The following is a 23200-nucleotide window of genomic DNA, read 5'->3' as shown; positions in this document are numbered from 1 at the left end:
CCCACCCGTGCAGCTGCTATCTAACGTGCTAATAAAGACCCTCATGCGTGGCTGCTACTTCCGACTTGTTGTCTTCAGCATTTTGATAACTACTCCAGGGCAGTTTCCCTTGTAAATTCGTGAGCTTTGCTTTACTAATCTATTCTGTACCACCCTGCTGTGGCTTATTTTTTGAGCAGGATCTCCTGTAGCCCAGGCTGGCCCCGAACTCCCTCTGTAGTGAAAGGTGCCCTTGGGCTTCTGACCCTTCTGCCTCCACCTCCCGGATGCTGGGGTTACAGGCATGCAGCACCACTCCTGTTTGATATGGTTCTGGGGGTCAGTACAAGATAAGCAGCCCCTATCTTCTGAATTCACAGTGGAGTTCTGAGAAGAGGTCCACTGACTGTGAGATGCCAAGGAAGGCTGGCACGCAATGGCAATGGCAGAGGCTCTGAGTGACACGTCCACTCCAGCATAGGGGCAGGGAGGGCATGCTGCTTCCCGTCTCCCCACATCTCGCCCTGCTGTGAGCCGGGACAGCTACCCAGCCACCTGCCCTGAGCTCTGCTGAACACACAGGCACAGCCGTCCTGCATGGCGGTGGCAAAATCACCACAATGACTAGGACCTGGATTTACCATATACAGCGAGGGATGGGCAAGCCAGAGGGTCAGCATGTAGCTGGCAAGGGTCTCCTGGGGGACATGGTAGAGGGAATGGCCAGCCCTCAGCCTCAGGAAGCCCAGGTTGTCCAGGGAGGGAGTAACATCAAACCTTATGCAGATAACCTGCCCCCACCCTGAAGCTGAGCCCACCTCAGTCCCAGCCTCACCCTACTCCAAACATGGCCTCCGCCTGCTCCCCGATGCGGTCCAGATTCATGTTGGCAGCTGTGGGAAGCAAGAGTGACAGAGACATGGAATAGACAGGAACTCAGGTACAGGGGGTACCCAAGCCGGCCCCAGATGCTCCTGCAACCCCTCCCCCATTGTGAGGGCTCATAGCTTCCAGGCTGAGAGCATAGGGCAGAGCTCAGTAGCACAAGGAAGCCTAGGCGTGGTCAGCTCCTGGTGGGAGGTCAGCTCCAGGTGGGACAGGACTATGACCTTAGTCAAGTCCCTGCTCCCCTATGGGCCTATTTCCCCACTTAGGAAGGGTCCCTGCCCTGCTCCTCACTGTGGTGATGAGAGGGACACCGTCCATGCATTTGGGGAGTGGAAAGGATGGGTTGGGGAGCTGCGGACAGTGGGGTGGCGAGAAAACACAGTGGGCAGTGGCAGGAAGCGAGGCTCACTGGTGGAGTCAAAGGCAGGCGCTGTGCCGTCTGCCCCGCTGTCCTGCATGGGGAACACCTCCACAAACTCCTTCTTGAACACCGACAGCAGGTAGGAGATGCGGTAGTCCAGGCGCACATTGAGGATGAACTAGACAGACAAACAAGTGAAGATCAGTCTCCAGGAGCCCTGCTGCTCAAGAGGGGTAGGGGACCCCAGAATGGGCTCTAGCACCCTGCCACTCAAGATACTCAAAGGCTTCAAAACAGCAATGCTCCCCTCCCAGCTCCTGGTCCAGTGATGGTGGCTGGCACCCCCTCTCAGCACAAGGCAGTGAGCCCCTCCCCCATCTGCTGCTCAGTCCCCACACACAACACCCCAGGCCAGACAGTGACAGGAAGTGCACAGAAACTCCCCAGGTGTACCACAGCCCTCTCCAGGAGGGAGAACAGGTACAAAGACGGGGTTTGGGAACCCGTGACTAAGCTCTGTCTTCACAGGACAGAAACCCACCTCACGTCCCTATGGTGGTCGCTCTGTCACCCCCATGGACAGAAACCCACCTCACATCCCTATGGTGGTCGCTCTGTCACCCCCATGAACAGAAACCCACCTCACGTCCCTATGGTGGTCGCTCTGTCACCCCCATGGACAGAAACCCACCTCACGTCCCTATGGTGGTCGCTCTGTCACTCCCATGGACAGAAACCCACCTCACGTCCCTATGGTGGTCGCTCTGTCACCCCCATGCCCTCACCCCTCTGTGGGACACCATTAATCCCTCTCCAGGAAGCAGCATGTCTGTGTGGGGCTCAAGTCCCCCAGTTACACCAGTGCTGCTGGTCTAAGAAGAACCGTGAGGACCAATGGCCTGGGCTAGAAAACCTGGCAGAACCCTGTGTCCCTGAACACCAAGGGCGCCCCGCCGCCCCCCCGCCCCGCCCCGCCCCGGGCCCTCCCACCCACCTGCCCAGCACCTGCAGGATCTCCAGGATCTTCAGCTTGGTCTCCATCACCACAATGTCTTCATTATCCTCAAACTTGCTCCTGTCCAGCGGCTCCGGGACACCTGCCCCAGCAGGCAGGCCAGAGGTGCCAAACACAGACTGCTTGCGGCTCAGCACCATAGTAGACACCATGTGTCCCACACCCTGGATGGACCTCCGCACATTCTTGCCTGGGGGTCACAGAGGGGGTCACGGGGGGTTCCAGCAGGGTTCCCAACCTCTGCAGGACAGCGCTAACCCAGGCAAGCTGGGGGGGTGGGGGGGCCTTTATACCAAGTCTGGGAAAACAATGGACCAAGGTAAAAGCAAGCGGGCAGTGTGGGGATGAGTGAATTCTTTGTGCAAAGCTGAGGGCCACTACGAAGCATGAGGAACTAAGGGGACACCGTGCCAGCAATGCCAAAATCAGGGGCCAGACCCCAACACCCAGGGAGGGCTGCAGACCGAGAGCCCCTGGCCCCTCCTCGCTCTGCCTCTGCTGCGGGGCTGTTGAACCCCCTCACACTTCAAGGCCAAGCAAGACCCCAAAGCATCACAGCACCTGGGCTAGCAGGATGGAGGGAGCTGCTGGCAGGGCCAGGAAGCAGGTAGCACTGGGGGGTGCCAGGAAGAACTGGGAGGGGGGGGCCGAGCCTCACCACCAGGCTCCTCATAGGCCTGCATCATAGCTGGCGGCGCCTGAACACAGTCAATGATGCCCAGCAGGGTGCGTGTGAGCCGCAGCAGCTCGCTGAAGCTGTAGAAGCCGAAGTAGATGAGATTGTGCGCCAGGCTGACCACCTGTGGGGGGCGGGGCCAAGGGAGGGTGAGTGGGAGTCATATCTGCAGGGGCGTGGCTTCCTGGAGGGAAGAGACCAGCGCATACGGAGGTGCGACTGACTGAGGCACATAGGGGCAGTGGGGGGTGTGTGGTTTTGTGGGGGCAGGACCAACACAATCAGAGGTGTAGTTTGTGGGTTAGACCAGTGTACTTGTGGAGGGGCGTGGTTTTCAAGCTGGTGATTGTTCAGGGGGAGAGTGTGGCTCTGCTGGGATCCAAACAGGATAGAGAAAACCAGATGCAGGGGTGGCCAGAGGATGGAATTCCCAGGAGACAGGGCCTGGGAGAGGCAGCCCCTGGCTGATGGGTTGAGTGGACCCCAGAGAATCTGTCTATTGGGGAGCCTCCGCTATCTATGTGCCCCCCCCCATGGGCTGAGGGCACCAGGAAAACGAGGTCATGGATCCTACAACCCATCCTTGGATGCAGATCGATTTGAACCACACCCCACCAGCCCCAAGCATCCGCAGCCCACCTCGAAGGTGAGTTTGTTCTTCTCCTCATTGGCGAAAGGCACGGCCTCGCTGACCACATTGTTAAGGTAATCTTCCACAAACTCCATGGTGCTGGCAAATTTGTTTTTCTTGTCATCCCGGGTGGCGTTGAGATTGGAATCATAGCTAGAGATGGAGGCAGGAGGCATGAGGGCCCCATGCCCCGCCCCACCCCCCATGCCTCTGCCCCGGCTAGCCACCCACCCTCCAGACTCTCACTCCTTGATGGTGATGGCTGTGGGGATCTCTGTCCAGAGGCGGGCAAACTTGACCGGCGTCACCAGCTCCTGGGGGTCACGGTCGACGTGCACATGCAGCATCAGGTGGCAAAAGGAGGCTCGAAGGTCAAAGGGCAGCATCTCATCCGCCATGCACAGGAAAAGCAGGTCTACTCCCAGCTGCTTGGAGATCTCGTGGATGGCCAGATACTGGCGGTCCAGGCACATGCGGGCAAACAGCTTCAACTGGTACCTGCAGGAGGCAGCGCGTCAGAAAGCAGCAGCTGCGGCCTCAGGCAACAGCTCAGCCCTGGTGAGGACTCTACAGAGTGGCAGAAGGACCAACAGCTGACAGGACATCTCCCCTCCTGGTGAAGGCGGCAGATATTTTCTGCTCAGCTAGGACAGGAAGCAGTGGCTGGCAGAGTGGGAAGAGCCAGCTGGTGAAAGGTGTGCCATGCAATGAGGGGATAACAGAAGCGAAGCTCTGGGTGACATCATGCCTGCTCCTCTGCACCGCTCCATCACCGCTCAGGGCCACCCTGTGTGTGGCCTGTGGCTCAGCCCTGAGATGCTAGGCAAGCTCTTTCAGCCTCTGTGCTTGTTCCCAACTTTGCAGGGACAGTGGTGTGTGAGTGATGCAGCAAAGATATCAACAGTGCTCCAGCACAGCTTGTGGTTAGCAAGAGCCTTCTGTGCAACCGTGTAAGACGTGTCTGGGCCAGGTGTGGTGGCTCACACCTATGATCCCAGCCCGAGGAAGGATGAGGCAAGATCACCGTGAGCTCAAGACCAGCCTGGGCTAAAGAGACACTGTCTCTAAAACAAAAGAGCCAGGCAGTGGTGGCTCATGCCTTTAATCCCAGCACTCAGGAGGCAGAAGCAGGTGGATCTCTGTGAGTTCAAGGCCAGCCTGGTCTACAGAGCGAGTTCTAAGACAGCCGGAGCTACACAGAGAAACCCTGTCTTGAAAAACAAGCAAAAACACAAACAAAACTAAAATGCAGGCCGGATGTGATGATTCACACAGAGGCAGGAGGACTGCCATGACTTAGAGGGTGGTCTGATCTACTAAGACCTTGTCTCAAAAAAATAAGGGGCTGGAGAGATGGCTCAAGTGGTTAGCATTGACTGTTCTTCCAGAGGACCCAGGTTCAATTCCCAGCACCTCTGTGGTAGCTCACACGGTCTGTAACGCCAGTCCCAGGGGATTCAATGCCCTCTTATGGCCTCGACAGGCACCAGACAAGCACATGGTGCACAGATACACACAGGTAAAACATCCACACAGCAAAAATGAAGTAAAAAATATTCAAGAGATGGCCAGACGCTCGGTGGGCAGTGGGGGCTTGCTGCCAAGCCTGAGGAACTGAGTTCAATCCCCAGGACCCACACTGTGGAAGGAATCGACCCTGAGAGCCATGACACATGTATATCCACAGATACATACATACACACGCACACACACTAAAAACATGACATTAAATAACAAAATTAGATAAGTGAAAACCCAGGAGACTGTCCAGTGACTGCAATGGCATGCCTATGGAAAGCCTGGGCCTCAGGCCGCCCTCTGTTCTTGTGTGAAGAAAGGCTTTGTGCAGGGCATAGGCAGAGTGCCCCTGACACACTGGAACCCGAGACGGGTCCTCCGCCCTGGGCTGGTACCTGTAGTAGCTGAGCACGTTCTCATCATGAGCATTGCCCGCCCGCGCCTCCTGGGCCAGCTGCCTCACGCTCTTCTCATGGTGTTCGTTGTTCCTGTCTGTCCACGTGAGCCACACTTCCTCTTCCGAGTACTCAATGCTGAGGTACTCGTGAGACTGTGCCATCTCCTTCACGGGCCGCAGCCTATGGCCAACAGCACTGTCAGGGAAGCACCTCCAGCTGCTCAGAGCCCCGATGCCCCTTAGTTATTTTTGCAGACAGTTTCTTGCCATGTCTAGCCCCAGGTAGGTTGAACCCGAGGTGCCCATGGCACATTGTGTGGAGTCTCAGGACAGGGCTATGGCTCATTCCCCTCTCTGCCCCACAGCCCCTCTGCCACCCCAACACGCCCAGTGCTAGGCACTGCAGGCTCTAGGAACACAGTGTCAGCACCAGTCTGAACCCCAGTGAGCCCCTGGGGTGGGCTGCCACTCACTCAGTTTGGATAAGAATGTCACTGTTCTTGGGGTCCAGCACACACTTGCAAATGAGCTCCTGGGTGACAGGGATGGCTATGTGGTTGGACACGCACAGGTCGGAGAGGTAGTCAAGGAACCTGGGTGGGGTCAACAGGGCCAGCAACAGACTCAGAAGCTGCCCTCTAGACGGGAAGCCTAACGCCCTCCTTTCCAGCTGCCCAGGGGTAGCAGACTATGGCACCTCCCTGGGACAGAGCGAAAAGTAAGTGGTCAGGGCAGGCACAGACTAAGCTTGACATTCGAAGTATTTAACAACCAGTTCAGGCGGGCACTGACTCAGTCGACGGGGGCTTGGAGGTTACCATCTGTGTGGGAACTTGGATCTGTTATGGCTACACTGAGCCAAATTGCAGAGTTCGCCTCTCCCCCAGGCACTTGACAGGAGGCAGTGCACACAGGGCAGGTGTTTCGGCAGCTAACAACCAGCACCAGAAACCAGGCGGTGGTGGTGCACGCCTTTGATCCCAGCACTCGGGAGGCAGAGACAGGCGGATCTCTGTGAGTTCAAGGCCAGCCTGGTCTACAAAGTGAGTTCCACGACAACCTCCGAAGCTACACAGTGAGACTGTCTTAAAAAAACAAAACAAAAACAAAAAACAAAACAAAAAACCAACCAACCAACAAAAAAAAAAAAGAAAAAAAAAAAAAAACAGGGCTGGAGAGACGTCTGAGAGTTTAAGAGCACTGGCTGCTCTTCCAGAGGACCTGAGTTCAATTCCCAGCAACCACATGGTGGGTCACAGCCATTTATAGTGGGATCTGCTGCCCTCTTTGGGTGTAAAAGTTGTACATGCAGACAGAGCACTCACAAACCTAAAATAAGTAAACGTTTAAAACAAAAGCAGGCAGCAGAGAGTGGCGGGCACCTGGGCTCTCTGTTCTTGCGCACGAGGCTGACGAAGGTCTCCACCTCCGTCTTGGTGATGTGCTTCTCCAGCAGCTTCCGGTTGTTGTGCAGCAGAGCAGTGATGGTGTCCTCAGCCAGGATGTCGTAGCCGATCTGAGACTGCATCATCCCAAACTGCTTGGCGATGTGCTCCTGGGGCAGGCAGACGGGGTGGGGTCACCAGAGCCATGGACCAGGGACGAGGCTGCTCTGCTGCAGAGCCTTGACTCTGACTTCCACATCGGGACCAGCATGGGTAGGGACCCTAACTGAGGAGGAAAGCCTGGCATTGCTGCCTTCATCCCCGTCAGTCTCCTGTGGAACGGGGGTGACATCTGATCCTCCCTCCTGCCTCCACAAGCATTTACCGCCACACCCAGTGGATGTGGTGCTGGGAATGAACCCAGGCATCACGAATGCTAGGCAAGCGCGTCCCTAGCCGCCAGATTCCGTCCCCTTTGTATGGCTCAGACTCCGGCTTGCCGCTGCCCACCTCTTAGCCTTCCCTCTGGAGTCATCCTGGAGCCCAGGGACATGAGGACTGACACATCTTTGTGACAGGACTGGAACGGTCAAGTAACTGTGAGCCTGCAGTTCAGGGCACCCCACCTCTTATAGAGCAGTTATCTAGGTGGCGACGGCTACACCCTGGACCAGACGGTCTTGTAATATTGTAGGACTGGGCTGAGACACCAGGCAGGCCCAACTGTGACCACGGTCTTCAGCCCTGGCCCCCTGGCCCCCTGGCCCTCCTCCATTTAAACCTAGAGCTCAACTGGGCACCCAAAGACAGACTTGGGGAGTCACTGAACCCTATTTGTCTATCCTCCTAATGAAGCCACATTGAGTAACTCTCCTCTCTCCACCCCCCCTCTCCCCTCCCTCCCTTTCCCCCTCCCACCCAGCCAGGCAAGCACCCCAGAACCCGGCCCCATCATCTGGTGCCCTCTTGTACCCAGTGCCTAACAGTGCCTGGCTGCCAGAGAGACACCTGCCGAGGCACAAAGGCAGGGCCGATGCCGGCAGGGTGCCCTGCGCCCACCTGGTTCTTGCGGTAGTCCTCCTGGGAGTGCCGTAGCACCCGGTAGCACAGGCGGAACATGTACTGGTAAGGGGCGTTCTTCTGGTCGGACAATTCCTCCAGACGCACCAGTGGACCTTCGCCCCCCTTGTCACGGAACGGAGCCTTCAGGATGCCGAAGATCTGAGGCGTGTAGAGAGTGAGAGGGACTCTCCCATCCTGCCTGCACCCTCATCATCCCAGGAACCCCAACCCTGATCGGCTCCATCCCAGAGCTGTCCCGCTCAGCAGGACTCAGCCTCTGTGGACTTCCTGTCCGCATCAGTATAACAAGGACACCAGTTCTCCTGCAGGAGGGGTCATGAGGCGACTCCTGTAGGGTGCTTAGGGAAACCGGGGGCTCACATGCATCTTTCCCCCAGTGCTGGGGATGGCACCTCGGCCCTTGCCTTGGATATGCTAAGCAAGTGCTCTGCCACTGAGCCAAATCCCCACCTCCTCGAAAGGTCTAGGCAAGGACTCTACCCTGATCCATACCCCAGGCCCTCCCTGGCGAATCCTAGGCAGGCATTCTACCACTGATCCATGCTCCCAGCTCTTCACGGATGGATCCTAGGCAGGTGCTCTCCCGCTGAGCTACACCCTCCACAGCCCCTTCAGGAGAGGCCAGGAGCCCCTGGAGAGCACGCACACCTGCTTCAGTATGCTCTGCTCCCGCATCAGCTTCTGCCGCTCTCGGTTGGGCTTGGTGACCATGATGTCCAGGACATTCTGCCCATTGTTAGGAACGTCGCTGACAAAAAACACCAGGTCCTCCAGCAGCTGGATGACAAACCTGGCCAAGTGTGACACCAGGAGCAAGCATGACACACTGAGGGCAGCTCCCCTAGGGCCCAGCCAGCATGTGCCCATACGGGCCAACAGCCCTTTCCAGAGTCAGTCATCCATCGGTCCTGCTGCAAAGCCCGTCATGGCCCCACCCCTCACCAACCTGCTCTTAGGAAATGCCCCACACCCCAACCCTCCCTGGACCCCAAACTGCCCCCAAACTGCCTCAAGACTACAAAGCTCGTAGTAGAACATCGTAGAAAGAGCTGCTGGGTGAGGGGGCGAGCAGGGACTGTTTGGTGTGAAGTGGTCTGCACTGTCCCGATTCCACCGCTTACAGCTATGTGATCCTGAACGCGTCCCCTAACTCCTCTGAGCCCCCGTGGCTCCATAAGGCTACTTCGGGGATGGTGTAAGCAGTGAGGCAGACTCCCCACTCCAGGGGTGAATGGCCAGCCTGGTTCCCTGGGGGCTGAGTACCACCCTAACTACCTGGTTTCTGGCTTGCAACGCCTCTGTGACCCTAGAGAGAAACTCAGTCATCTGTCTCCCTCCCCTCCTGCCAGGCTCTCCTGCTGTGGAATATTACTTCAACTGGGCAAAGACGTGTCACATTGTTTAACAATGTAAAGGTGTGTTGCTGTTTCACCTTGCCTGCCTGAGGCACCTGATGGGTCTAATAAAGAGCTGAACAGCCAATAGGTAGACAGTAAAGGGATAGGTGGGGCTGGTGGGCAGAGAGAATAAGAGGAGGAATCCAGGCTGGAGAGAAGAGAATGAGGGAGAAAGAGAAGGGAATGCCCAGGACCGGGTAGACAGACACAAAGGAAACAGGAAAGTAGGACACACAGAAGGAAAGAAAGGCAAAAAGCCCTGAAGCAAAACACAGATGAAGAGAAACAGGTTGAATTAAGTTATAAGAGCTGGTGGGCCAAGCATAAGCTAAGGCTGAGCACTCATAACTAATAATAAGCCCCTGTGTCATGATTTGGGAGCTGGCGGTCTGAGAAAGCCGCTGCAATCCCTGTCACAGCGCACCTGCGGTCGTTCTGGCTGATGAAGCCATCGTTGAGTTTCTCCACAGCACTGGCCAGCATGGAGCTGGCATCGTTGGCAAAGTCCAGGTCACGGATCTCAGACACAGGCACCGACACGATGGCAAAGGCCTCCTTGTCCTCCTTGGTGGGGCACGTGCCCAGCTGTAGAGACGGACAAGGGTCAGCAGGGGGCCAGGGACAAGCTCCAGCAGGACCCAGCCCATGCACGAGGGCCCACACCATGAGCCGGATAGGCCGTTCCTCCTCTACGTCGATGGGCACGTTGGTACTCTGGATCCACGTGTTGGTGCACAGGTGCCGTAGCCGCACATAGGAGTTCCTAAGTGGGAGGACAGAGCCAGTGAGGGAGGGTGCCACAGACCGCAGCCACTCTCCGCTCACCAGCCCCCAACACCGTCCTCTTCCTCTGTTCTCCATGCCCAGGGTGCACACCGCACCTTCACAGTGTGGGTAGTGAGGATGGGTGGGCCCTGTGCACCCCAAACCAATGCTTTTGGTAAGCATGGGGCCAGAATTCACCTGGACAAACCAAGCCCCCAAGGGTGTCAGGTTAGAGGCAAGGGGCTAATGGTTCCTCCATTAATTCCCCAGAAAGCCTAGTGACAGACCATTGATATTCCCACCCTACAGATGGCAGACTTGAGGCAGTGTGGTGGACACGGCTACCTGAGGTCTCATGGTCAGAAGCACCAAGGCCCAGGTGACTCGATCTGTTTTGAGGCATGCGTGTGTGTGCACAGGAGTGTACGGACGTGAGTGCATGTGTGCGCTTGTGGCTGGAGGTTGGCATAAGGCCACTGCATCACCCTCCATCTTGTATATGGAGGCAGGGTCTCTTGTTGAACCATGCTGTATTGCAGCATCTAGCTGGCCATGCTGACTGACTATGGAGAGTCCCAGTCTCTGCCGCATGCTGGGAGACAGGCCTCATGCCCACCCAGCTTTCACGTGGGTTTTGGACACCCAGGCTCCAGTCCTCAGACCTGGACAGAAAGCGCTTTGTTTGCAGTCATCTCTACAACCCTGTGACGGTTCCTTTCACTTGTTTCTTAAAGACAAGGTCTCCGGCAGCCCCGATTGGCTCCAAGTTTGCCATATAGAGGAGGATTACATTGTCTTCCCTCCGACTCTGGAGTGCTGGAATTACAGGCCTGAGCCACCTCCCCTGGTTTGCCCAGCGCTAGATACTGAACCCAGGCCTTTGTGCCCGTCAGGCAAGTACTCTACCGACCAAGCCACAGCCCCGGCCCCAGGAATGTGACACCCTACATTCTCAGCGTTGGTGGGACCTTACAGGCAGACATCTGGGTTCTCCAGGTGCCTGGCTGAGAACAAACCAGTTCACACCTGGTGCAGTTCACACCTGGAGCTTGAGCACCTGGCTGGCTGGGCCAGGAGGCTGAGAAGCAACTATGTAGTGAGCACAGGGCAGACCCGCACAGCTAACAAGGCTGTGCCTGCATTCAGGCCGGCTGCAAACAGGTCTGAGAACTGCAGAGCCCAGAGGCCCCTAAAAACAAAGGGCCAAGGGCAGATGGCACACACCTACCGGGGTACAAAGGAGTCAGTTTTCTGCAGCGTAGTGGGGTCCAGCTCGAATAGCGAGGCAATGTCGTTGCCATGTGGCACCGCTACCAGGCGGTACTTGATCTTCTCCCCTGCGTTCCTGCGGCCCGTGCGGCCCTGGGCCCCCTGGCATGAGGACCCCCGGGTCAGGCAAGATCCCATCCTTCCTCTCAGGCCCAACTGAGGGACCTTCTCCCTCCATCCCACCTGCTCCCCAGGTTTCTTGGTGTCCCCTCCTTCCCCCTCAACCACCACCTTCCCGGCCCCCTGCCCTCCCACCCCTCCCCTCCACCCCTGGCAGATGCCCTGCCCACTCCTCACCAGTCCTGCTGCTTTGGGATCTGAGCCATCACCTTTGTAACTGGGGTTTTCCTGGACAAAGGTGCGAGGTGACGTGGGATTATGATGCTATCAGTGCACACACCCCTCAAACACCACATCATACCCAGAAGGCACTCCAAGATGCCTACCCCGGCCCAAAGGCCACGTGACTCCGGGGACTGCTGTGCAGGGGAGCCCTTCATGGCCCCTTCTCCATAGGCCAATGCATGAACAAGCACACACGTGCTACCCGTGTCCCCAGCACACACGCATGTCCCGCACACCTGCTCATCCCTCACCTCAGCAGCCAGGTAGTTGCCTGTGGCCAGGTGCTTGAACCGGTACAGGCCATTCCAGTGTCCCGCTCCTCCTCGGCAGGGGTCGTGGTGGACCACCTGGGGATGTGGAAGGGTGAGGTGAGGAGGGACCAGACCCTGGGGGGCCTGTGGGGATCAAAGTGCCCAGGTCCTTCCTGGCCTCTTGGCTATGGAGGGGCCAGGGGAAGGATGACAGACACCCATCCTCTGGGGTACGGAAGGGGGTGAAGCCAGCGTGCGGGCTCTGACCTCCACTTCCCAAAGTGCATTGGAGCTGGTGGCTGAGGTGGCAGACTGGCGCAGCGTGGTGCGCAGGAACACCTGTAGCTTGCCCCTGTACTCGTCACAGGTGAGGAACTTCTCCTGCTCCGCGTGGAACAGACGCACCACATCTCCCTGGGGGGCGGGGTAGGAGCGGGTCAGAGGCTCACAGTCACACCTCCAGGCCCAGGGGCCTGCACAGGGCCAGTCCCTCAAATGTGGCCTGTGAGCCGAGAGAGAGAGAGAGAGAGAGAGAGAGAGAGAGAGAGAGAGAGAGAGAGAGAGAGAGAGAGAGAGAGCTGCGCACAGCGCTATACTCCAGCTACCCGGCTCCTCTCCACAGGATCTCCAAATGCCTCCAACAGCCACGTCCGGGGAGGCAGGAAGGAACCCCCTTCTCAGTCTCCCAGCCCAGGGCTACCCTCTCCCTTTAGCAGCACCACCCTTTCATTTGCTGTCTGTGGTGGCTGCAGAGTGGAAGCCATGGCTTGTTCACCCCCAGACCTTAGACAAAAACTGAGTTCGAATCTTGTTTCCACCAGCTATGAGGGGCTAGGATACATTCCTTAATGTGCTCGAGCCTCAGCTGTGTCTTCTATAAAATGGAGCCACTCTGGCTTCTGGTTTGATGGAACGATGTTACATTACCCAGGCAGAGAAGGGAGGCACCCTGCCAAGAGCCAGGCAGGGTGCCTCCCAGTCCCGTCAGTCCTGGGGCCCACACCTTAGTCCTCCTGCACATTGCCTCCCTGTGCAGCTGCCACTCAGCAGGCTCTCAGAGCACGGCTGTCACCACATGGTCATCTGATGGCAGTTATCTGTCTTCCTGCACTGAACCTGACTCTAGACACAGTGCTCAGGGGACACCTTCAGGCGGATGAGGAAGTGAGTGATACATCCCTACCCAGACTGCGTCAGTGCCCACAGCAGAGCCCAGGGACACTGTGGCCGGCGCAGAGAAAGGCTTTGATGAGAATGCCTTGCTTCTAGCTTGCCTGGAGCCTAACCCCAACACCACGACGGCCTCCCCAGAAGCTGGAGTGAGAACCGCAGAGCTGGGCCCAAGGGCTTGTTTTTTACACAATGCCCAGAGCCAGGAGGAATAGGATGTGTCACAGGGAGGCTTCGGGGACATGGGCTGGGCTCTGGCAGACTCTTAGACAATGTGAAGGTTGAGTGGACAGAGAGCAAGCATTGGAGCAATCCAGGGCAATCGGGACGAGGGAGGCGTGGAGGGTGCCCTGGGCTTCTTAGCAGGGAGCAGGGCTGGCCTCCTCAAGGTACCTGCTTCAGGGACTAGCACCCTCACAGCTCTTTGAGACTATCTTCCTAAGTGGAGTACCTCCTACTCTTCACTACCCTACCCCTAACCTGCCTCTCCATCAGAAACATGGTTTTTAGGGTTCTCAAACATCCCCCCCCCCCCCGCCCAGTGCCTCAAGTATTCACTGCAAGGGGACCAGCTGCCCTGCCTCTCAGACCAGCCCCACTCTGGCCTGGCAGCCACTTCCTCTCCCAGTGTGCACACTGACATGTGCGGGGAGAGAGAAGAGGCACTGACCCCCCCTCCCCGATGGCAGGTGGGGAGGCACTGACACCCCCCCATGGCAGGTGGGAGACACTGACCCCCGATGGCAGGTGGGAGACACTGACCTTGGAGCAGCCTTTCCTTGCCAAAGCTCAGGGCACAATGTGGGGCCCACAGAGTAAAAGTCAGAGACAGGAAAGGGGGCTCCAAGGGTGTGGTCACCCTAAGATAGAGGACAAGGTGGGGAGGCCTCCGATGTTCCTTTGCAAGAAAATGAGGTGAGTGAGCCAAGGGGACGAGGGATAGCTGGGTCCCACTGGCGACTCCCTGGGGTGGAGGGCAACTGAAGGGGGACAGAGCCAAGGCAGTTATTTGACAGGAAGAGGAAGGGGCCTGCTGGGAGGGGCTCGGCACTTACCCCCTTCAACACATCCTCCAGGTGGTCCCGGAACTGCATGAATAAAGTGATCTTCCAGCTGGTGTTGCAGTTGACAGAGTTGACCTATGGGGGACAGGCAGGCTGGTGACACAGCCAGCAGAGCCAGCTGCCAAGAGTGGCCAATGCTGAAGACCAGGGAGGGGGAGGGGAAAAGAGGAGGAGGGGGGAGCCAGCCCAGCTCCTGTTGTGTCTCAGGGTGCTTCCGGAAACCGAGGTGTCAGACCCTAAGCAGGACCCTTATGGCAGCTGGCGGGTGGGTGAAGGATGAGATTGAACACCGGGAGGCAAGGCATGGAGGCAGGTTGCAGACAGCACCACCAGAGACTGGGGAGGGCACACACACAGCCAGGGACCTGTGCCAACCCTCAGCCCCAGGACATGCCCCCCTCACCCCCCCTCACCTCCTTGCAGCCAGCGTTGTCACTAAGCTCATAATTGCTGGCATGCAGAGGCTGCCCTGCATTGACAGGATTCAGGATCACCTTGTCCCCCACGACCACCTTTGGGGACAGACAAGGCAGAGTGGGGTGAGAATGAAGGCATTTTCCATCAGGGTCCCCTCCCTCTGCCCCGTCCCTCTCCTGAGAAAGGACTAGAACCTCATGCAATCCTCTGGAGTGTGGGCCACACCTCCACCCAGCCCCCTCCTGCCCTGGCCTTGTGCTCACATTGTCCCCATTGCTCCGAAGCTTCCAGAAGGGCTGGATGAAGAGCCAGGAGCCCTCATTGCCCGTAGCATCCAGCGTCACGCGCATGGCGTTTTTCTCCAGCAGGGCTGGCAGCCGCTTGTTCACGGTTAGGTATTTGTTGCTTTTCATGTGCAAAAGCTGAGGCATAGGTAGGGCAGGAGTGAGGCCACTAGGCCTGGGAGGCCAGGCCCTCAGGGAGGCAGACACTAGACCCTTGGTTACACAGGTTGTCAGACACACTGTCACAGACTGATACACAGTGACACACACACACAGTCATAAACATGCACACCTTGTCACAGAGAAGCAACTGGTCTCAAAGCTGCATACCAGGTCAAGGTGCAGCTCAGCGGGAGATGACCTGCCAGGTGCGCACAGGTCCTGGCTCGTCCCGCACCTCCACGAAGCAACAAAAATTACACACATTTAAGCCCGTGTCACCCTTCCTCAGACACAGTCCAGGACGACCTGGGATTTCTGACCCTCCTGCACGCACTTCCTGAGTGCTGGTACCTGCCCAGTTACGAGCTCCAGCAATTAGCCCTGGGCTCTGTGTATGCAGACAAGCACCCTACCAATTAAGCTCTGTCTACAGCTTTAGCTAATCTTACACGGGATCTTGTAACAATCCCCACAGGCAAACAATGAAGGGTTAAAGCCTCAGGTGGACTAAGAAACTAGGCATGGGTAAGTGGACTTCGTCAATAACGCCTGTGGGCTGTTAGGCCCCTGAGGCCTCTGATTAGAGGATCAGCATATCTCTGCGAGGTATCTACCACTCTGAGACAGCAGGGGAACTAACTGACAAACAGATGGAATCTTCCATCCCATTTCCGCCCCACCAAAGCCCAAGGAGACCACACCCCATGCACAGATCCCAAAGAGACTTTAAAAGTTCTGGTTAAAGGAACAATTCCGCTTCTGAAGGTGTCTGCTTTTATTTCCATGTTACTCCTATGAATCCCGATCTAGCAAACACTATCACTGGGCCGCTTTAAGATTTATTTATTTTTATTTTATGTGTAGAAAGGTTTTTCCTACGTTCAAGTGCATGCAGTACCCACAGAGGCCAGAGGAGGGCAACGTGTCCCCTGGAACTGGAGTTACAGACAGTTGTACGTAGCCCATGTGGTGCCTGGAAATGAACTCAGGTCCTCTGCAGGAGCAGCAGGTGCTTTCCTTTTTTTTTTTTTTTTTTTTTTTTTTTTTTTTTTGGTTTTTCGAGACAGGGTTTCTCTGTGGCTTTGGAGTCTATCCTGGAACTAGCTCTTGTAGACCAGGCTGGCCTCGAACTCACAGAGATCTGCCTGCCTCTGCCTCCCAAGTGCTGGAATTAAAGGCGTGTACCACCAACGCCCGGCACAGCAGGTGCTTTTAACCACTGAGCCATCTCCACCCCACTGACTTGTTTACAAATGAAGTAAATGAGGTGCACGGAGTTAGGAATTTGTCCAAGGCCACCAGTTAAGAAAGGCAAAGCCACACTGTGAGGTCAGAGCCTAGCTTCATTTGTACTCATGACTCCTGATCTAAAACTCTCCCCTGGGCACAGTACAGCCCTGCAGCAGAAACGGCGGTAGCAAGGCATCCACTGGGGATACCACGCCAGGCGCCTGCGCACACACACACACACACACACACACGCGCGCGCACACACACACACGCGCGCGCGCACACACACACACACGCACACGCGCACACACGCACACACACACACACACACGCACACACACGCACACGAGCACGCACATGCACACACACGAGCACAGGGCAGAGAGTACTTGCACCAAGGCCACACCTGGATCACGCTGCCATACTTGACCACGTCACCATGCACCTTCTTGTTCTCTGTGTCGTTCTGCTTCTGCTCCATCTGGGCTGCGTGCTGCAAACACGCAGGGGGCAAGGGTATCAGAAACTGCTCCAGACAAAGATGCCCCCATGCACATGCACACACGCACACACGCACACACACAGTCTCTGGTGCTGCATCCAGGAGGCCCTTCAGGGATGGGGAAATCCCTCTCACAAAAGCAATGGCCTGAGACTTCAAAAGTGGCCTGATCGCTCACCATGGCCAAGAAGCCTGATCCCACCCTGAGGGACCTTCCAGGAGGACCCTGAGCCCTAATGCCTCTGACACCTCCAGCAACTTAAGCCTGTATACACTCCTTACCCCATTCTGTGGGTTACCTCCACTCCAGACTAAGCTGGGCAAAGGACACCTCCCCCTCCCTTCCCCTACCTGCTCAAGGACGAGCTCTTTACCTCTTCAGGAAGCCTCTTTAAACTGTGCCATCCTGAAGAAAGGCCTCCTCCATCAGATAAGAACACTCTGAGGACAGTGGCCCCTCTGCCCTTTCCTCACTCTCAGTGCTGTTACCAAGTCCAGGGTATATCAAGCCAGGGCCACAGAGGCTGCCAGGAAGCCAAGCTTGTGTCACGTGACAAAACTACACTGTGAGGCTCAGATGCAGGTGTGAGCCCTGTGTCTCATCCCCAGCTCAGCTCAGTCTACACTGGCTGTAGGAAGAAGCCTGGAACAGCCCCACCCTGAGACGAGAGCTCCAGGAGCCCCGTCTGCCCTCTCTCCACATCCAGGTCACAGCTACAGGGTGGGGTCCACCCAGCCCCTATTTGAGTCCCATGGCCTCAGGGTAAGCAGCTCAGAGGCCTACCACAGCTGCTGACCCTACTCCAAGCTTCCCACAGGTGGCATCAGCGCTGGGGCTACACCTAATCTCTATTTAGAGGTCACTCGGTGTGTGAGCTGAGACTCCGCTCACAGGAGCCTGTGGTCCACCAGGCCAGCACCACAGCATTATACGTGTGTCCAAGAAACCCAAGGGGAGTCAGAGACCTGAGGAAGTCAGAGACCTGGGGAGTCAGAGAACTGGGGAGTCAGAGACCTGGGGAAGTCAGAGACCTGGGGAAGTCAGAGACCTGGGGAAGTCAGAGAACTGGGGAGTCAGAGACCTGGGGAGTCAGAGACCTGGAGGCCGTCTCTGCTCAGTCCACACTCACAGTGTGGTCAGATGGGTCCCAAGAAGCTCAGCTTTACAAGGCAAATGGGAGATTAAGAGGAAACCAGTGAGGTTCCCTGGAACGTCACCTCTAGACGGACAGAGAGTCTGAGTACAGCTGTTTGGGGTTGCTCATAGCTAATCGCTGAGTCACGTGCCCTGCTACAGAGCTATGCCTGTCGTGTGATTGGCAGGGAGGATTTATACAGGCATCGGTTCCTAGATGGGCACTCCTCTCCCTGCCAGCCCCGACTCATGGCCTTTTACACCAGTCATTGCCCATGGCAGTTTTCACAACGCTCATCTCGTGCATGAAGCCCCCACTGGCCCTGAGCAGCGGACGCCCCGCGTCCCGGGCATACTTGTGCACACACCTGCAGCTTCTGCAACAGCACCACGTCGGCAATCTTCTCCTTGTCCTGTTTAGTCTGCTTGGCCTTCCAGTACTGCTTCTGTGCCGAGTATCGGTTCATGGGGCAGACTTTGAAGAGGCAATCTGGGGTGCGATAGGAAGAGATGGGGGCTCAGTCAGAGCTCCGGCTTCTGGGCAGAACCGCAGTCTCCCGGCCTCTCCAGCCTCCTGCCCACTCAGGGGGACAGGAAACAGCTGGAAGAACAGCATAGACACTAGAGCGTCCACACAGACACCTGTGACCCCAGCACCCACCCATGTGACAACAGAGCGTCCACACAGACACCTGTGACCCCAGCACCCACCCATGTGACAACAGCGTCCACACAGACACCTGTGACCCCAGGCATGAGAGAGGTGGGAACAGAGGGTTCCTGGACTTGAGCCTTCCAGCCCAGCTGGGACACAAGTCCCAAGTACAAGGAGAGCCTCTGCCTCAAAGGAATGGTGGGAGTAATAAAAGAAGATGCCTTGTGCTACCTTTTGGCCTCCATGCATGTGCAAACACACACACATGTGCAAAGACACACATGTGCAAACACACACATGTGTAAAGACACACATACAGACACACACATGTGCAGAGACACACGTGTGCACGTGTGCAAAGACCACACGTGCAAAGACACATGTGCACAGACACACGTGTACAGACACATGTGCAGAGTCACACGTGTGCACATATGCAAAGACACACGTGCAAAGACACATGTGCACAGAGACACAGTGCAAAGACACACGTGTGCACAGACACACACATGTGCACACACACATGCAAAGACACACGTGTGCACACACAGATAAAACTACATCTTAAGAAAGAAAGTTGCAAGCTAGGCGTTGGTGGCACACGCCTTTAATGCCAGCACTCGGGAGGCAGAGGCAGGAGGATCTCTGTGATTCTGAGGCCAGCCTGGTCTCCAGAGCGAGTGCCAGGACATCCAGAGCTGTTACACAGAGAAACCCCATGTAGGAGGAGGTGGGAGGGAGAGAAAGACATTGGGGCCTCCAGGACTCTGGTGAGCTGGGGTGTGAGGAGAAGGTCTCCCTGGGGGACGACAGGCACCCTCTTCCCTCCAGGGAAGTCAGCAGAGGTTCTGGGCCTCTCTGGGCCTCACCCGGTGGCCTTTGCAGGTGTGGACAGTTCCTTCCCAGATCACCCCGCCTCCCTGCTCACCCCGTCTCACCACTGACTCAGACATCCAACAGTCCAGTCCCCACTGTGCAAGGGCAGCTTGCGCTCCCCAGTCCCCTGTGGGGTGAGGCTAGACACCACATTCTGTCAGCTCCTTCCCACTGCCCTATGTGACAGACACCCCATCCCTGGGGACCCTTACACAACAAATTACGCTTCTCAGGACAAAAATCTAAGTCCAGAAACAAAAATGACTACTGAAATTTTCATTTTGGACAAGAAACAAAACACCTGTCAACTTGTAAGCCCAAACTCCAAAAATGCTATACTAAATTTCTACTTAGCCAAATGAGGCCTCAGCTGGAAAAGCCTCACATCAGATGGAAGGGGGAAGGGGCTCCGGGGGTGGACAGGCTGCCCACACTAGCAGGTGTGAGAGAGCACCCCAACATGGCAGGAGTCATAGCCTCGAGGAAAGCTGACCTCAGTCACTCTACAGCTACAGCTGAGCCTCAGACTACAGACGTTGGGGGCAGGTCCAATGGGAAGACTTGAGCAGGGAAAGTGCAGGATGGGGACAAGGGACAGGATCCTCCTCCTACAGACCCCTCATGCTCGCCCTGAGGCCATGTCCCTCTCGAGGTCAGGGCAGGCTATCAGGCCCTGGGAATCTGAAGCAGATCTGATCTCCCATGAGCTTGTGTGGTGCAGAGGTCCCTGAACTCTTGAGGGAAGAAGTCAGGAGAGGCCAGTGTCACGGAGGAGAAGGGAGGGGCAAGCCGCCATTCCAAAACAGAGAGGCCACCAGGGCTCCACACCAGGCTCACCTTGCACCCCAGCATGAGGGGTGGCCCTTCTGCAAAGATGCACCCCGTGGGTATGAGGGCTCCGCTCAGATGTACCTGGGCTCCTCCTGCCTCTCCAGGCCATGCCAAGGCTCCATCTCATCCCCAGGTCCCCTGTTGTCTGGGTTGGTAGCAAACCCCTCTCCACACTGACCTATTCCCTAGGCTCTCCCTCTCCAGTCAATTTATTTTTGTAAGATGTCATTTTATTTTAAATTGTGGGGGGTACACATGTAATCTTCCAGAGGAGGATATAGATCCCCTAGAGTGGAAGTTACAGGCGGAGCCAGGTGTTGGTGGTGCACGCCTTTAATCCCAGCACTAGGGAGGCAGAGGCAGGCCTATGTCTGTGAGTTTGAAGCCAGCCTGGTCTACAGAGCAAGTTCCAGGACAGGCTACAAAGCTACAAAGAAACCCTGTCTTGAAAAGGAAGGAAGGGAGGGAGGGATGGAAGGAGGGAGGGAGGGAGGGAGGAAGGGAGGGAGGAAAAGGAAGGAAGGAAAGAAAGAAAGAAAGAAAGAAAGAAAGAAAGAAAGAAAGAAAGAAAGAGAAAGAAAGAAAGAAAGAAAGAAACTACAGGCAGTTGTGAACTGCCTGATATAGGTGTCAGGCACTGAACTCCGGTCCTCTGCAAGAGCAGTGCGCCATCCCCGGCCCCTTATCCAACTCTGAAAGCTGCCTGGCCCCCGTGAAAGGAACAGTCACTAAAGAGGCAGAACCTGTGTAGACGTGACCTGTCTTTGCACCCAAGAGAGGAGAAGGATGTGAGGCACCTTCCTGCCCTGACCCTGCACCCTCCCTGGAGCCCTGCCCACACCCTATGCCTCGAGGTCTTCTGGGACAATCAGTGTCTCTCATTGTGCAGTGTGCTTTGCCCAAAGCAGCTGTGTAAGAACCCAGAGGGGTCCAGAAGCTTCTTACAGCAGGGAAGACAGGAAGTGGGCAAGGGAGCCAGGAGCATCACAGGCCACCAGGAAAGGCTGAGGGTACAGGGAGTGTCCTGGTGATACAGGGCATGACCTGCCACAGAAGGCCAGTCACTGACTATATAGAAAGCCCAGGCAGGGCTGGGGATGGGACTCAGTTGGTAGGGTGCTTTCATGGCATTCACCAAGCCCTGGGTTCCATTGATACCAGCACTTAGGAGGTGTAGGACCCGGGCTATATGGACTCTATAGCCATCTGTCCACATTTATCTTCACAGTCATCCCCAGGTGATAAGCACTGTCATCACAGTCATCCCCTTAAACATGGAAGTCATCACAGTCATCCCCTTAAACACATCTCTCTCTGCAACGGGACAAAAAGCTTCTACAGTGTCTCCAGGGCAGGGATGGAAACATGGAAAGAGCCCATGGGCACCCCCTCCCCGAGGGCACCTCCAAACAAGCCACACTGGAAAGGCACAGCGAAGCCACACGGCTTCAGGAGGCACTCAGTGACTGCCTAGCCTGATCCTTGCAGGATACTCAATAAACCATTCAGCCAAAGATGTATTTTTATTTTTACTCATGTGTATGCGTATGTGTACATGCACGCAGGCACCCACAGAGCCCAGAAGAAGGTGCCGGTCCGTAGTGCTGGAATTACAGGCCGTATATGCTGCCCAGCTTGGGTGTTGGAAAGCGAAATCCAGGCCTCTGTAAGAGCAGCCCTTGCCCTGAGCTGCTGAGCCATCTCCCCAGCTCCAGCAAGGGAGAATTTTTGTTAAGTATATTTTGCCACAATTAAAAGTAAGTGATTTTTCTTAAATAACTAAAACCCTGGAATTTTACAAATACTACATTCAGATCATTTTTCCAAGAAATTGAACCCAAAAAAAATGTATGTTTAAATGAAAAAGAGGAAAGAGTGTCTGGAGAGAGGGCTTAGCAGTTAAGAGCACTGGCTGTTCTTCAGAGGACTTTGGAGCAATTCCCAGCACCCATGTGGCAGCTCACAACCATCTGTAACTCCAATTCCAGATGATCCAAGCCCTCTTCTGGCCTCCACTGGGACTGCACACACGTAGCACACAGACATGCATACACATGCCTTAAGTACCAGCACTTGGCAGGCAGAAACCCACAGATCTCCATGAGTTCAAGGCTAGCCTGGTCTACACAGTAAGTTCCAGCCCAGCCAGGAGTACATAGTGAGACTCTGTCCCCCAAAATAAATAAGCTAATAATAATAAATGATAAATATTTTAGAGAGAAGAGAGACTGAACTTTCGGGAATGGGACCCAGGGTCTTACAAATGCCTGGCAAACAGCTGTCCACCTGGTGGGCTTCTGGGAGGCGGCTCAGTGAGTAAATGATTCCTCCACAAGCGTGAGGGTCCGAGTTCAATCCTCAGCACCCACAGCCAGGCACAGCAGCAGATGCCTGTAATCCCAGCCTTGGGGATGACGAGACAGGATGGGTTCTGGGGTGGGCTGTGTCTCAAAACCAAGTGGACAGCAATTAAGGAAAACACCCAGTATCGCCTCCAGCCTCCCCACAAGCACACACACAGATACCGCACCAGACATCTGGAAAGCAAACTGCAGCCCAGCGCATGCACGCCAGTAGACTCCTGCCTCAGTCTGCTGGAGACCGGGTGTGACAGAGGCACCCATGACCAATGGAGTGGACAGAATACAATATCACACAGCCACTCACAAGAGTGCACCCTCTGCTGTTGGGGTGAAGAAAGCACAATGCTAGAGTCCTGAGACATGTAGGGTGTCCACCTGTGATCCCAGTACTGGGGAGGCAGAAGCTGGAAGACTGCAAAGCCTGGACCAGCGTGAGAGAGAGCTTGTCTCAAAACAAGAGTCCAGAGAACTGACTCAAAGCTCCTCCTCCATGCACAAGTCCACGGGGAACAAAGGTGGCCACCTCAGTAAAAGGCTGCAGAGCCATTTCT

At 56.1% G+C, this 23200-nt stretch overlaps 1 protein-coding gene across 1 annotated transcript in view; it reads right to left on the bottom strand.

Annotated features, from left to right (window-relative positions):
• LOC100751775 (inositol 1,4,5-trisphosphate receptor type 3) overlaps positions 1–23200 on the bottom strand; it is a 61982-nt gene that overhangs the window by 19204 nt on the left and 19578 nt on the right. The window contains exons 3-24 of the mRNA XM_027388997.2: positions 18293–18414; positions 16694–16780; positions 14875–15033; positions 14608–14706; positions 14186–14269; positions 12228–12374; positions 11961–12056; positions 11662–11712; positions 11324–11466; positions 9994–10093; positions 9755–9915; positions 8582–8723; positions 7910–8071; positions 6848–7020; positions 5939–6058; positions 5464–5646; positions 3797–4048; positions 3559–3703; positions 2902–3043; positions 2234–2433; positions 1277–1406; positions 815–872 (exon numbers count right to left, since the gene is read on the bottom strand). Coding sequence (XP_027244798.1) covers positions 815–872; positions 1277–1406; positions 2234–2433; positions 2902–3043; positions 3559–3703; positions 3797–4048; positions 5464–5646; positions 5939–6058; positions 6848–7020; positions 7910–8071; positions 8582–8723; positions 9755–9915; positions 9994–10093; positions 11324–11466; positions 11662–11712; positions 11961–12056; positions 12228–12374; positions 14186–14269; positions 14608–14706; positions 14875–15033; positions 16694–16780; positions 18293–18414 — 2956 coding nt within the window. The remainder of the gene's footprint in view (positions 1–814; positions 873–1276; positions 1407–2233; positions 2434–2901; positions 3044–3558; positions 3704–3796; positions 4049–5463; positions 5647–5938; positions 6059–6847; positions 7021–7909; positions 8072–8581; positions 8724–9754; positions 9916–9993; positions 10094–11323; positions 11467–11661; positions 11713–11960; positions 12057–12227; positions 12375–14185; positions 14270–14607; positions 14707–14874; positions 15034–16693; positions 16781–18292; positions 18415–23200) is intronic.

This window comes from Cricetulus griseus, assembly GCF_003668045.3.
Source record: "Cricetulus griseus strain 17A/GY chromosome 1 unlocalized genomic scaffold, alternate assembly CriGri-PICRH-1.0 chr1_0, whole genome shotgun sequence".
NCBI lineage: Eukaryota > Metazoa > Chordata > Mammalia > Rodentia > Cricetidae > Cricetulus > Cricetulus griseus.
Note: the sequence above shows the minus strand (reverse complement) of the source record. Positions and strands in the feature narration are given on the sequence as shown.